The sequence below is a fragment of the Periophthalmus magnuspinnatus genome, chromosome 6, assembly GCF_009829125.3.
Source record: "Periophthalmus magnuspinnatus isolate fPerMag1 chromosome 6, fPerMag1.2.pri, whole genome shotgun sequence".
Classification (NCBI taxonomy): Eukaryota; Metazoa; Chordata; class Actinopteri; order Gobiiformes; family Gobiidae; genus Periophthalmus; species Periophthalmus magnuspinnatus.
The window spans coordinates 12,836,818-12,851,104 of NC_047131.1; the positions used below are offsets into that span (position 1 = coordinate 12,836,818).

At 42.3% G+C, this 14,287-nt stretch overlaps 1 protein-coding gene across 3 annotated transcripts in view; it reads right to left on the reverse strand.

Annotated features, from left to right (window-relative positions):
* mef2aa (myocyte enhancer factor 2aa) overlaps positions 1–14,287 on the reverse strand; it is a 116,606-nt gene that overhangs the window by 45,775 nt on the left and 56,544 nt on the right. For all 3 annotated transcript variants that reach the window (XM_055222324.1, XM_033968513.2, XM_033968514.2), the window contains exon 3: positions 7,468–7,671. In XM_055222324.1, the coding sequence (XP_055078299.1) occupies positions 7,468–7,671 (204 nt within the window). The remainder of the gene's footprint in view (positions 1–7,467; positions 7,672–14,287) is intronic.

A 14,287-nucleotide genomic window follows, 5' to 3' on the forward strand; every position in this document is an offset into this window, starting at 1 on the left:
TTTGATAAATATTTGGGTGCCACTGTTGCTGGCAATCTTAAAATGTACCTACAAACCAGCCAAGTCCTCCCAGCACTTTCCAAATAAAAGAAATATTAAGGAAATGGACCAGAAATTCCTTGGAGCTGCGCAAGACTACTTGTGTTTGTGTTTTTTAAAAGGTACTGAAATTACAACTGAACCTGTGTTGCCAGAGCGTTAACCTGCAGATAGAGGGCACGGACAACTCTTTCTCATGTGAAAAGCTCAGAATCTCCAGAATTCACTCACTGAGCTGCAAAGGCTGCACTAGCACTAGTTAATGATTGATTGCAGATGCTGGGGTTTAGGTAGTGAGGGTCAGAGAGAGTCCTTTTACATTTAAACCAACTGGATGTCAGCACTGAAACTATATTTGATTTGATGTCTGTGTAATCCCTCAGTCGTCCAGGTCTGATCCATAGCAAAAGACGAAGTTTAAATCTGTCAACTGGACAAATTGTTGTACAAGTGAAGACAGTTTTGGTAAAATTGCTGGTGGACACTGCCTTATATCTATATGAAGGGAGGGGATAACTAACCTGAAAATGTAAACAGCTACTGTCTTCAGTTTCTGCTTTAACAACCCTATTCAACCGTTAATGGCCCTCCTATTGTTCTCTTTTGTTTCTTTTTGTTTGCTTATAGGTTTGCTTTTGCTATATTTGATTTGAACATGTTTACCTCATATCCGGGGGCCCAGATAGGACAAGTTTATTAAATTTAAAATCACAGTCACAGTTGCTTTAACTCCGAGCTTAGTAACCTTTTCTGACTACAGACAGCTGTTTGCATGCTAGCTCGAGTTAGCGTAGTATTTTCACTGTGTCACTGTGTTTATATCTTCACGAATTGAAAGGAGGAGGATTAAAGAGGTCCAAAAATATACAGGAATTAATGATAGCACTGGTTTAGTCCTGGTTTAATCCTGGTTTAGTCCATAAAACATTGCTGAAGAAGTACGCTAGTTAGTTTAGTTTTGGAGTTAGAAAAGTACAGCACAGTTACCCACACTGCAAACGTACATAAATGATTTAGCCAGACTCCTCGCCCTGTCTCTTAGGGATTCCCACACTCCTAAAAAAGCTTTTGTTGTGAAAGGTCACCGTAAGAATCAACGCAGCACTTATACGCTGACATTTTAAAACGGTCACAATCTGCATATCTTATTAGATAATAGCGCTCCATTCATAACAACCTGATAGCATCTTACCATAAAACGGATGCTAATTTGTTCCTGTTTGTGGTCTGGAATCTTATAATAATAATTTCTTTTTGAATGATGTGTAAAAGTTCGCTTTCATTCCGGGCGTGCAAACGAGGAGAAGTCAATCTGGTTACGCGCCATCACACGGCTGCGATATTTCAAAATCACATTCCCAAATTGAATTAACGGTCCTTCGCGATTCGAAGTTTACAAAATTACAATTAAGTGTTGGTTTAATGTCCTAGCGCTAATTCCATACGTTAGCAGACATTTTGGTTTGATTGGATAATTCAAAGTGGTGCAGATAAACCCATATGTTGTTTGTCGATGTCTTCTGAAGATTCTAGGAAATAAAGGGCACTCTGTTAGCTCATCGAGAAGCATGAGGTCAATGCGATTAGCTCCCCGGCGGACAGGGGCGGGAGAGGGGATATTATTAGGTTAATGTAATGACTAACGGCAGAGGATTCATTTGGCTGTGTGACAGAATGCACAGAGGAGCAGGTGAAGACAAGAGTAAACAAAAACTGTAGGCTAAAGCTAGCTACTCCTGAACAAGATCTGAGATGGGTCCCGGGGGAGCAATGAAGGGTCAAATACAGAGGACACATTTTTCTTCAACAGATATCAATACAAGTAAATATGGATGTAAGAATAATGGCAATTTAATCAGTATCAAAAGTCTAAAATAGTGACCTTTTGGTGAATTGTAAAGGAATGGGTTAAAAATGCGTTGCGAGAAAAAAGAAGAGTTAACAAAAAACACTGTCCCCACCTGTCTCTTATTATCTCAGACTGGCCCAGACTGGCCCAGAATCAAACAGTACCTGGACTTGGGACTTTGTCTTAGAGACCCGCAACAGCAGCAGCAGTAGGAGTAGCAGTAGCACATGACCATTAGCATAGCGAGCTCTAATGTAATGTAATTGAAGTATTTGCGATAAGTGTCCAGTGTAAGTGTCCTCATGTGAGAGACATTCCTCATCACTGCTGAGGGGGAAGGGGGAGGAAGAAGGGAGAGAGGATACAGTCAGGCCGCTTGTGTGGGACAGTGTGCAGAGGACAGGGCCCACAAGACAGGCCCTTCATATATAAGTAATAGTTTGGTTATTTTAGAAGAACTTCTGGTTTGTAACTTGAACTGTGACCTGATTGTGGTCAGGGAGTTTGAGGGCCGCAGTGATCCCAGGAGCTAGGCTGAATGTGGCATTGCTCTCCTAATGCAAACAGGTGACTAAGTGACGGGTCAGATCTAAGCCTGGTGCTCATATTTGAGTGCCTGGTATCCTTCTCGGGGTTCATCATCCGCAGAGGGAACATAGGGCTCAGGAGCCAGAAGAGGAGGTGCTTTGGTGGGAAGTTGAAACATACACACCTCCTCACACAGCCTCAGCTCTGGCTTGAAAGGCCTTGGGCTCTCCAGTCTTCTGGCACTGCCCACAGGGAGAAGCAGTGCTTGCCTGCTGAGCTGGTCTCTCCTACATTATGAAGAAATGCCAGAGATTTTGAAACCAGACAAACATCCAGTTTTGGCAGTTTTGGGATTTTCAAATTACAGCCACCAAACTGTAAAGAGGTGCGCCAGGCATGTCTCACTGGCAGGAGGCTCCAGGGAAGACCCAGGACACTCTGGAAGGACTATGTCTCTCGGCTCGCCTGGGAACGCCACAGGATTCCACCGAAAGAGCTGGGGGAAGAGTGTGTGGAGAGGGCAAGTCTGGGCATCTCAGGTTGCTGCCTCCGCAACCCGGCACCAGATAAAGCGGAAGAAAATGAAACATCAATCCTAAAAATAATAGACAAAAAAAGTGGACATGACTATTTTTGTTGGTTAAATCTGACAAACTCTCAGCTCCTCTGAAACCACAGACTCTCCTGGTGGATCAAAGCTCATCCATGGAGCTGACACTGTGATGTGAGCCGGCCTGTTACTTCTGCTCTGCTTCACCACTTCACAACCTGAGCCCAAGCCAGTGACAACGGATCAGCCGGAGGGTGGAGGCAAGAACATGGGGGTAGGGGATGAAAACATATCAACCGGAGGGACGAGACGAGATACTAGGGTAAACGCATCAGCCGAGGGGACCAGGCAATAGTGGGTGAGGGGTTTAAACATTTCAGCGGGAGTTACGGGAGCACAGAGGGTAAACGTATCAGCCGAGGGGACGGTCGAGTGAGCTGGCACAACAGGGGCTTGTACTGCCTTTTGTGGAGAGCTCAGTGTACGCTCGGGGGGGACACAGAGAGCTCAACAGACACAAACACCAACTATTTACTACAAGCCTAGTTTACGCAACAAGTGCCAGATATAGAATATGGCATCAAGTATAACAACTTAGTCAGGTGTCAGTCTTTTCTATTTTTGCCTTATTTTACCCTAGTGAAGCGCCCCCTACATTTCAGACTAATACACTAAATACCTGCAAAGCTAAACTCTATACAAACACATGAAGCTTGTTGTTTAGCCAACTTATTATTAGCAATATAGCCACCTGTCACTGGATAAATGAAATATCTATATGGAGAAAAGTGTAGTGTAGCCCCCACTACAGAAGTTCCATATTACCTCTTTAATAATAGCTCAATTATCCCACAATATTTATCTATACATTGTCACTTTTTGCTCTTTTTAATCCTGTAGAGCGCCCCCTACCTGTCAGAATGACACATTTAATAACTGCACAGGTAAAATGTGTACAAACAAGGTAAGTTTGTGGTTTAGTTAACTTGTATAGGGCTGTAAAAACTATTGAAAATCAGATACTAATTGACAATAAAACTAGTATAAAAACAAGACAGTTATTTGAGCAGGTATCGAAACTAAAAAAGTCACATTCACAGACAGACAGAAAACTGAACTTTTCCTGAATAGCTTTAGAATGATCTTGAGCTGTATCAGAACAAGTATAAGACACATGGACTAGTACACATGTGTCAAACTTAAGGCTCGGGGGCCAAATGCGGCCCGCCATGTCATTTTATGTGGCCCGCGACAAGGTAAATTTAAGTATGACTGTCTTAAAATGTCAGTTTATCAGGAGTTACACAGTTACACAGACATATTTTTTATATCTTTGCAAATTTGAGATGAACCATTTTGCTGATGTGGCCCTCGGTGAAATTGAGTTTGACGCCCCTGGACTAGTACATGCCCATGGACCACTATGAAACCTACGTGGACGACAGAGGAATTACACAGATATAGGTGCACATGGTAACAGGCTATAAAAGAAAGTACTATGATTTAATGTTGAAGTTCACATTTGGTGGGCTAAAGAAAGAGCATATTTTATCACTGAGGTATAGGAATCAGGTTTATTCTTTAGTATCAAAATCAAGTTTGAATTTTTAGTATCGTATCATCAAGTCTATTCATTAGTATAGAATTTAAAAAGTATATTGTAGATTTAATATTTCATGAGCAGGACCATGAGCCTGTCCTGGAATGTAAATTATTACAGTTTTTGAATGTTTTTACGATTTGAACAGTAAATAGAGTGGTTTTAAATGGTAAAGTGTATGGTGGAGGTAAGGCGGGTACACGAACAGATGTACCCTAGAATGGAGCCTCAGACTGGGCACACAGAGAGAGAGGGAGGGCAGGAGAACACTGGTGCACTGAGAGAGAGAGAGAGAGAGAAAGAGGAAAGAGAGAAAGAGAGGGCAGGAGAACCCAGGTGCAGTGAGACAGAGAGAGAAAGAGAGAGAGGGCAGGAGCAAAAAGGGAGAGCGAGCAGGAGCACGCAGGCACACTGAAAGAGAGAGAGAAAGAGAAAGAGGAAGAGAGAGACCAGGAGCAGAGACACAGTTGGATGAGTGAATGTATTTTTCATGCAGGTGTGGCTGTTGATGGTGCCAGCACTCTCTCCTCTCCTCTACTCCCTTTCTCTCTTTCCCTGTGTGTATCACTCTCTAACAGCGCTCTCTCTTTTACCCCTTCTTCCTCTCACCGTCTCTTTCCTCGTCTCTCTCTCTCCACTCCTCTGTCTCCCTCCCTGTCTTTTTCCTCTTTCTTTCTCTCTTATTCGTCCCCCGCTCCTCTCTCTCCCTCTTTGCCTCCTCCCCTATCGTGCTCCCTCTTCCTCACTCTCCTCCTCTCTTCCTCCCTATCTCTTTCACCCTCTCTCACTCTCTCTCCTCTTCAACCTTTATCTCCCCTCCTCTTCATCTCTTTACTCTCTCAAACTCACAGTCACTTCATTATAAAACATGTCATAACTTCACAACCAACTTTGACATAAGCAGCTACTATTTTAGCCTCATTTTATCTGTTCCACATTCTGTTGGCAGTAGAGAGCACAGAATCTACTGGATCTCTTTTCCCAAATCAGGGCTGAAATACTTTAGCTTTTTTTTTTTTTTTCATTTAAATGTGTTATTCATTTTAAAGGTTATAATACATTTTACACAAGCTAAAGATGTACAGGTTTTTGGCAATCATAGAAAAACAAAATATCCATGTGATATTGTTAGTTTAAAGATTTACTATGTAACTTTGCAGGTGGAGTTTCTGCAACCTGCTCGTCTCTACGCAGACGCCAGATCATGTTACAGGTCAGATCTGTGGAGAGGCGACCCCGCTCACTATAAGAATGCATCTTTTTCAAACATTTTTTAGCAATATAAACTATCTGTAGTAGAATAAATGTAAGAAATATCTACATGGAGAAAGGTTGTGTATCTTTAGAGGAACTGCATGTAACTTCTCATCATAAGAACAGTTTATTCCCCTCTGCTGTTTGTCTCATGAACACTTTATAATATCTGTACCATTGACACTTCAGAATATCTGCACTAAACTGGACACTTTACAATACCGGTCACCTTAAACAGCTACTACTACTACTAATAAACTACTACTTTAATGATAAAATGTATTAAAATCCCTAAAACACTGGCCAGTATTCCTTTATCAAAATGTAAATCAAAAAATGCTAAATCTATTAACATGACATGCTCCCCGCTATTATCCCACTATATTTACCCACCCCATTCACTGTAAACGTATCCGCCAATAGAATCGAATGACGTAATCGGAAAACCATGCAATAAACATTTGTATAATATTTCCATGATTTTTGGCTAGCTCTGAATTGCTAATCAAGCTAATTTGTTTTCATTTGCTCTGATGGCTGAACAAGTGGGCCTCTCTTCTTCTTTCCGCTCTTTTTAAGCCCGAAGACCACAAGAGCTTGTTGACTTTGTATCATTTCCTAAAAAGATGACATCGCGGCGCCCGTTGCCATTGGAGACGACCATCCGGCGAGCAGTAGGAGTAGCAGTGGAGAGGGTTATAATGTAAAGATAGGGATTAGGAGACCGTTAGAGTTGAGTTATCAGGCTGTGCAGGGCTGGTGCGAGGTCAGAGAGGCCAGACGGTTGGGATGTGATCGGTTAATCTTTGTAATGCATTTTAAAGTTGTGGTTGTTGTGGGGTATTTTAGGCAGGACTCCAAATTTGAACAGAAAGGGGTGGAAAAAAAGTTCAATTTGTAAGTAGACTTGTTATAACCATGGCAACAAAATTCTAATGTTTATGGCCTTTAGGTCTGTCATGATAACAGATTTATACCACAGGAAATATTCTAAATGTAAGTCGATATAGTAATTATCATGACAAGCCCAATAGCACTTTTGTACTTCTCTTGGGTCATTCACACACATTCATACATCAGAACACGCAGGTCAAAAAGACTTGTGCTGTATGGATTGTAAAATTAAACCGATACAAAGCAAAGTAAAGTAAAGTAAAAAAAATTACTGCTTCTGCTTTGTCTTCTTTATCACTAATTGCAGATTCAAGAAAAATGGCAAACACAATGCACATTTGTACAGAATCTTACAGCTAACCTTAAAGACGGTTCGAATAGGCCCCAGAGCAATTACTCAAACATGCATGGATGATATAAAACCTCTTCAGATTATGATGAGGCAACAAGAATGTTATTAGTTGTTGCATGTTCAGTCCGGTTAGTTATATATGAATTATCAGTAAAGATCTCAAATCTCCAGCACTCCTCTGAGCAGGGTGTGGCTGCAGTCGATGGCCAGAGTGGAGCTCCACTAGCTTCACTTTCAGTCCAGATTCTTACTTGATTATCGATCAGTAATTCTGACCATAGTCAACATAAGCACGTGGTTAGGATACATTAGTAAAGTGAAAGACTTCATTAATGTATGATAACTACATACAGTGTTTTAAAAATGATCTGGTGCCTCAGTGGTGTAATGTAGGTGCTCACCTCCACGATGTCTGCATTGGTGCGGCTCTCGTGCGGCTCGTTGTACTCGGTGTACTTAAGCAGGACTTTGTCCATGTCGGTGCTGGCGTACTGGAACAGTTTGTTGGAGCTGTTGAAGATGATGAGGGCGATCTCACAGTCACACAGCACGCTCAGCTCGTACGCCTTCTTCATCAGGCCAAACTTCCTCTTGGTGAACGTCACCTGCACACACACACACACACACACACACATTAGACAGAACTTAGACTGTTTATAAAGGAGGGTCAAACATCTGCTCTTCTCCATAGAGATGTTATTGCTTTATCTGGAAGATTCCACAGTAAAGCAACATATTTTTCTCTGTGGAGAAAACCCGCGGGCAGGATCAAGTCACACGTCAGATCTTTGGAGAGGGGAGACTGTTCACACCAAGAACATATGTTTTGGGTTGAGGGGAGAAACCAGAAGGCCCAGAGGAAACCCACCCACACACACAGAGAGAACATGCAAACTCCACACAGAAAGGCCTATTGCCCCCTGGGGCATCAAACCAGAACCTTATTGCTGTGAAGCATGAGTGCTAGCCACTGTGCCGGTCTGTGCTTTTCTCTCAAAGGTTTGATTTCTTGGCTTGTTCTGCTGTTGTGATGCTTGGACTATTCAGTGTGAAGGGTTCCTTTGAGTGTCCTGATGGCTTTCAGCGAGAGCCATCCCAGACTGATGTGTAGAGTGCTGCACATATCACTCTGGTGTTAGCCAGGATACCAGCTACTCCTGACCAAGACCTAAAGACCTACTTCAGGACAGTGGGCTGAAAGTAGAGGCTTTAAAACATTGATACACATGGACAAAGTCCTGATTTTTTGTGTGATTTCTGTATGCCAAGCCGAGGTTTGAACCCACAACCTTCAAGCAGCGTGTTAAAGAGGTTCAAACGCACTAAATGCAGCGTCAGTAATACTGTTACCTCCTGTCTGTGTGAAACCTGTCTGCAGCACTGCCTGCTCTCATATCTCTCTGGATCCTCTGTTCTATTATGTCAAGTGCTTCTAATCCAAAACAATGGTCCAATTATGGAGCTTTTCACTCGGCTCCACCATGTGACTGTTGCCAAGGTGACAGATAACAGGATCAGCTGCTCCGGGGCAGTGGACAGCTCTATGCACTGCTCCAACAGGAGGGCACAGTCCAGAGGGCACAGTCCAGACCTGACTCAAGAACTTAAAGACATTGTACCTGATTCATTTTAAGGGTTTGCAAAGTTATTCCTGACTTGCCGTATGCATTCTGAGCATCCGAACTATTCACTGTGATGAGTTCATAATGGTTTTCATTATCAGAGTGGAGTTTCACTATCAAAGTAATGCTAACATCTAGCCTGTTAGCCATGCACTTCCTGATTATCAGACAATAAAATGTGGCTCTATTGCAAACTGCTGTTGTGTCGTTAGACTTAGACACCACATTGCACAATACAGTCTGTGGTGGTGGGAGGGACCGGTGGTGCAATTTGGCAGCCTCGCTTACGTCAGTCTGCCCCAAGGCAGCTCTGGCTATAATGCTGTTTTATTTTGTGCTAAATAATAATGATAGGTAATGCACCTTTCACTTAAAGGTCTTATGTTACACATAAAGGATTCTCTTGAGCTTTAAGCCATGTTAAGAAAAAAAACATACCTGGAGTTGTGTTTTGTTTCATTCACATGTTTGAGTAATCCTTCATTATTAGTCTGTCTTCATCTCCAAAACTCAAAATGCTCTGTTCTACCTTGTGATGTCATGAACATTTCTTTTTTTTTTTTTTTTTTCTGTGAATTTTTGTTGTTTGGCACTATGATTGCACTGAGGTGGGAGAGGACAGCAATTTCATCTGTGCTATATATCTTGTATGTATATGCACATGTGACAATAAAGACAAATTGAATTGATTGATTTGAATTGAAAGTTAACAGCTACTTTTTACCTTTAGTTCAGTAGATATAGGAAATTCCTGGGCTGAAATCATCCAAATTATTCTTTGGTTCTTCTGAAGGTGTATAGAGTTTAAAAACACAGTGGAGCACTTCCTGTATCACCACATGACATCACAAGGTGGAACAGAGCTTTTTCAGTTTGAGAGAAGAACTCAGAATTAAGGTTTCACTATTGGACTAATACATGACGATATTTGACAGCCTTCTCCTCCTGCTCCTGCCCGTGAGGTCGCTGTTGGGGTGAGGAGCGACCGTGCTGAGTCAGAGCCCCCCGTCTGTCCACACCCCCCACTCTCTCCCTCCTCTCCCCCCTGGTACATGACTCCATATAGATGTCCATGTAAGCATAAGCCTGTAACATGAGCTGAGGGAGGGACAGGCTCATCCATCACAACCCCACTGCCATGTCCCCATCCACCCCTCTCTCTCTCTTTCTCCCCTCTTTCTCTCTCCCCTCCCTTTCTCTCCACTCTCTCCCCATCTCTCCCTATTCCTCAATCTTTCCAACCCTTCTTTTCTCTCCATCTCTGTCTGATGTATCTCTCTGCTTCTGTCTTTCTCTCTCCCCCTCTCTTTCATCCTCCCCGTCTCTCCCACGTTCTCTCCTTCTCCCGCTATCCCCTCGCTCTCCCTCTCTCTCTATCTGTCTCCACATTGTCTTTCCGCCGTCTCTATGCTTAACTCTTCTCTCTCTCCCTTTTCTCTCTCCGTTTCTGTATCCCCCTCTCTGTTTGTCTTCACACTGTCTCCCCTCCTTATCTCTTCTCCCTCTCTCCAAAGTGACTGTATATCTGAACTTGGGCCGGTGTGGTCAGCTCACACATGTTCTTATGTTACACGGCTCTTTACGGTACACGCTACAAAACAGGAGGGAGTGGAGGACGAAGAGGCAGCATGTGGATATGATATGTTTATGTGATAGAATCTGTGTTTGCAGTACTTTCTGGAATGATTAGAAGTACAGATACTGGTGATATTGTTGCAGTTTCTTCCTCCAAAGTCTTCCATCTGCTTCAAACCACATTCTTTTACTGACAGAGGACTGGTTATCGACCTTTCGTAAAAAGACTGATCACTGACCATAGAAATGATTGAAAATTTGAGTAACTGGCATGTGACATATAAGAAGGGCATCTGACACACAGGGGTATTTCAGAACATATTTGTAGAGGTCTAAACTACAGGGTTAGCAGCTTTTAAACAGAATAAAAGCCCATGGAGACACAGGGATGGAATCTGACACATGGGGAGGGCATCTGAAACACAGAATAAACTCTTAATTAACTTAATTTTATTTGAGCCTTGTAGATTTTCCGTTTTAAAGCCCAGATTAAACAATAGGAGCAGACAGTCGACAGTGAGAGATGTGTCTGTGTTGAGTCTCATTAGAGGCTGCAGGTGCTGGGCTGGAGCTACACCTGGACTGGACAGTTAGGCAGAGGAGGAACCAAAGAACCAATCCTCAGCATATACTGGTGATTGAACCCACAGCCTTGCAGACAGACACACAAATCTGTCAGTGTTGTACAATGTTGTGCAAACTCGATAAAGATATTGTACTGGCAGCACAATTGTCAGCTCTATAACCTATAACCTTATGAGACGGGACCTTTTTAGTTTTTTGTGTAAAGTTTGCATATTGTCCTTGTGCCTTAATGCCTTAAAGTATTTATTTGTAAAAAATGTCAGTGTTTAAAGTTAACTTAAAATGCAGAAAAAACTAACATACCGATACTGAAATTTGGTATTTGGTACAAAAATCTCTTGACATGCTCGTTGTATTGGAATGTTCCACAGTATGCACATAAGTCCTGTGCTCAGGTCTCTGCACTGGAGCTCAGAGAATAGAGTTTAAAGCAGCTCTGTTTGTGTACAAGTCTCTCCATGGACCAGCACCAAAGTACATGAACATATTAGTGCCATATGAACCAACTCACACTCTGAGGACTTCAGGGACCGACCTCCTGCTGGTGCCCAGAGTCAGGACTAAACATGGGGAATCAGAGTTTCAGTTTTATGGAGCTAAAACCTGAAAGATGTGAGACAGGCCTCTAATTTGACAATGTTTAAATCCAGGCTCAAAATGGGTTTTTTTAGCTGTTTAACTGAAATGTTTTTATTCTGCACTCTTCTCTTTTAATGTTAATTTTCTGATTATTTATGTTTTGATTTGTTGAATTGTAATTTTATTGTCTTTCTTATTCTGTAAAGCACTTTCAATTACTTTGTGTACAAAATATACTATACATACCATACCATACTATACAAATCAACTTGCCTTGCCTCTAAATTACACTGAATTACAGATAATGTATTAGAATGCAGTGCAAAATATCTTGAAAATGTGTCTAATTGTCTTACTGCTTGTCTCTCCACAGATCTGACCTGTAGCTTGCCTAGGTTGTGTCACTCATTTGTCTCCAGGGACATAGATGAGTTTAACGTCATACTGCAAAACACAAGACAATAACATCTCCATGGAGACAAGCAGATGGTGAACCCCTTAACAGAAAAGTTATATAGTGCATCTTTAATTTTAAGTAACAGTATAGTGGAAAAACATTGAGAAGAGCACAAAACTCACCAATGTCTCACCAAAATGTTCAAGTAGGTAATAAACTATACTGCATTTTCATATATGGAAAAAATGTAGAAATATTTGTCAAATGGAAAATCTCAAATGAAAATAAACCTGTACAAATTACAGATCATGATTCCATTGATTTGAGGTCACACATTGTTCCCTGGCAGTGCCCGTGTAAGAGCTGTTCACCGTGTGATCTGCACCCGGTAACTGTGTCACATTTTACACTGGCACTGCCTATTGACCCATTTACCTGGTCTGTGCATATGTATGTGTGTGTGTACGTGTGTGTGTACGTGTGTGTGTGCGTGTGTGTGTGCGTGGGAGGGGGTGCTTTTAGCTCTTAGGGGAATGACAGAGCGGTTAAGCCCTGTTCCGTGTCACCTCCACAGGGCACAGGAGCAGGGAGGGCAGCAGAAGGGAGGCTGGGGGAGGCAGGGAGGAGGCAGGAGGGAGGCAGGGAGGAGGCAGGGGGGAGGCAGGGGGGAGGCAGGGTGTGCTAATGGGGGTAATGTTCCGGATGGGTGTGTCGCGGGGCCCGGAGCTGCTGACCCAGGCATGGCTTGATTGTAACCTCATTGGGGGCAGTCAGTCCTACTCCTGTCCTTTAGAGCCTGGGGAGGTGACGTGGCTGTAGTCTATTCAGAGTGTGAGCAGTTTGTGTCTGTGGTAATATGACACGAGAGCAGCGTCTGTGTGAAAAGATACATACACTTGAGCTGCACATTGTTATGACTGGTTAAGGGTTAGTGGTTTAAAAAAAGTACCATGATCACAAGTGAACCTGTGTTGCCAGAGCCTTAACCTGCAGATAGAGGACACATACACATTTTTCTCATTCTCAGTTTATGGACAGGCCTCGTGTGAAAGCTCAGAACCTCCAGAATTCACTCACTGAGTTGCAGAAGCTGCACTAGCACTGATTAATGCATGTGTTGGGATTTAGTGCAGATTCAGATCAGAGAGAGTCCTTTAAGCTTTAAACTAACTGGATTTCAGCACCGGCAACCCAAATGAGAGAGTCATGTGAGGCTCATTCTGCTTTCTTATTGGATAATCGTCTTGAGAACCAAAACACCAAATTATAACATAAACAACTTGGCCATCGAGCCTAATGTTTTTTGTAATCAAGAATAAATCAGCATTAGAATTGTTGTTAGTAAAAGCTACACTTTATGGAATTCTTGATATCCTCCCTTTAACCTATGTTTGCTGTACCAGTAAATGTCTCTCAGACGTATCCGTCAATGCCACTGGTGAAACCTGTAAAGACCAGAGCGAGACAGTATTGTTTTATTCGGGACCCTACCACATATCTTGAGTACATGGTCAAGAATAAGGATTACTCTGCATTCATGTAATCTCGGAAACTCAAAAGATCCGACCTCTGACTCAGAAAAATGGGAATGAATGTAACTCGTCTCGGGGACAACAAATGGAAATTTGCCTTTGGCTATAATCCGGTGTATTTACATTCATGTTCAATCATGTTCATTAACATGCATTGTCCCAATCAAATAAATAAATAGATAAATAAAATAAAATAAATATCAACTCGGAAACTCGTGTGGAAGTGCTTTATGTCGCCCTGACAGGAGTTCGTTTGGGATTGCAGGACAGCATGGAGACAAACTGAGAGGGATTTTATTTTATATTTCACTGATGGTTCTATTTCACAAATGAAACAGATTTAAGACAAAATACAACAGTGGGTTTGGTCTAACACATTCACACTTCAAACTCTGCCCCCTGGTGTTTGTAATCAGAAACATTTTATAGTGATCAGGGCAGTTCTGTGTGATGTCACCAACTACTAGAAATTGCAGAAGCCACTGAAGGCAGTACTTATTTTTAGATTTGGGCATTTTTGACAAGAAAGCTACAAATTTACCTAATTTGCAATAATGTTGCCAAATTACTAGGAACAGTAGACAATGCTGTTAAAACCTGTATACAGTTTAGTAGCCAAAAAAATCAATAAAAAGAAAAACAAAAGTAGTTCAACTTTAATGGAGAAGGAATACTCCCAAGATACAGGGAAAGCATGTAAACTTCACAGTAAAGCCCCACTGGGAATCAAACCCCCACTTCCACAGCTGATCACATCCTCTAACAATGTATTATATGAAGGACGCATTCTGCAATCCCACACTTTGACCAGCTGTACCCTGGTCCAGCCCTGTTTATTCTGAGGGCATCTGACACATTTACCCACAGACATGCCTGAGGTGCAGTGGGCGTGTGCTGGGCTAACCACTCTGCCGCTCAGCCACAGGCCAAC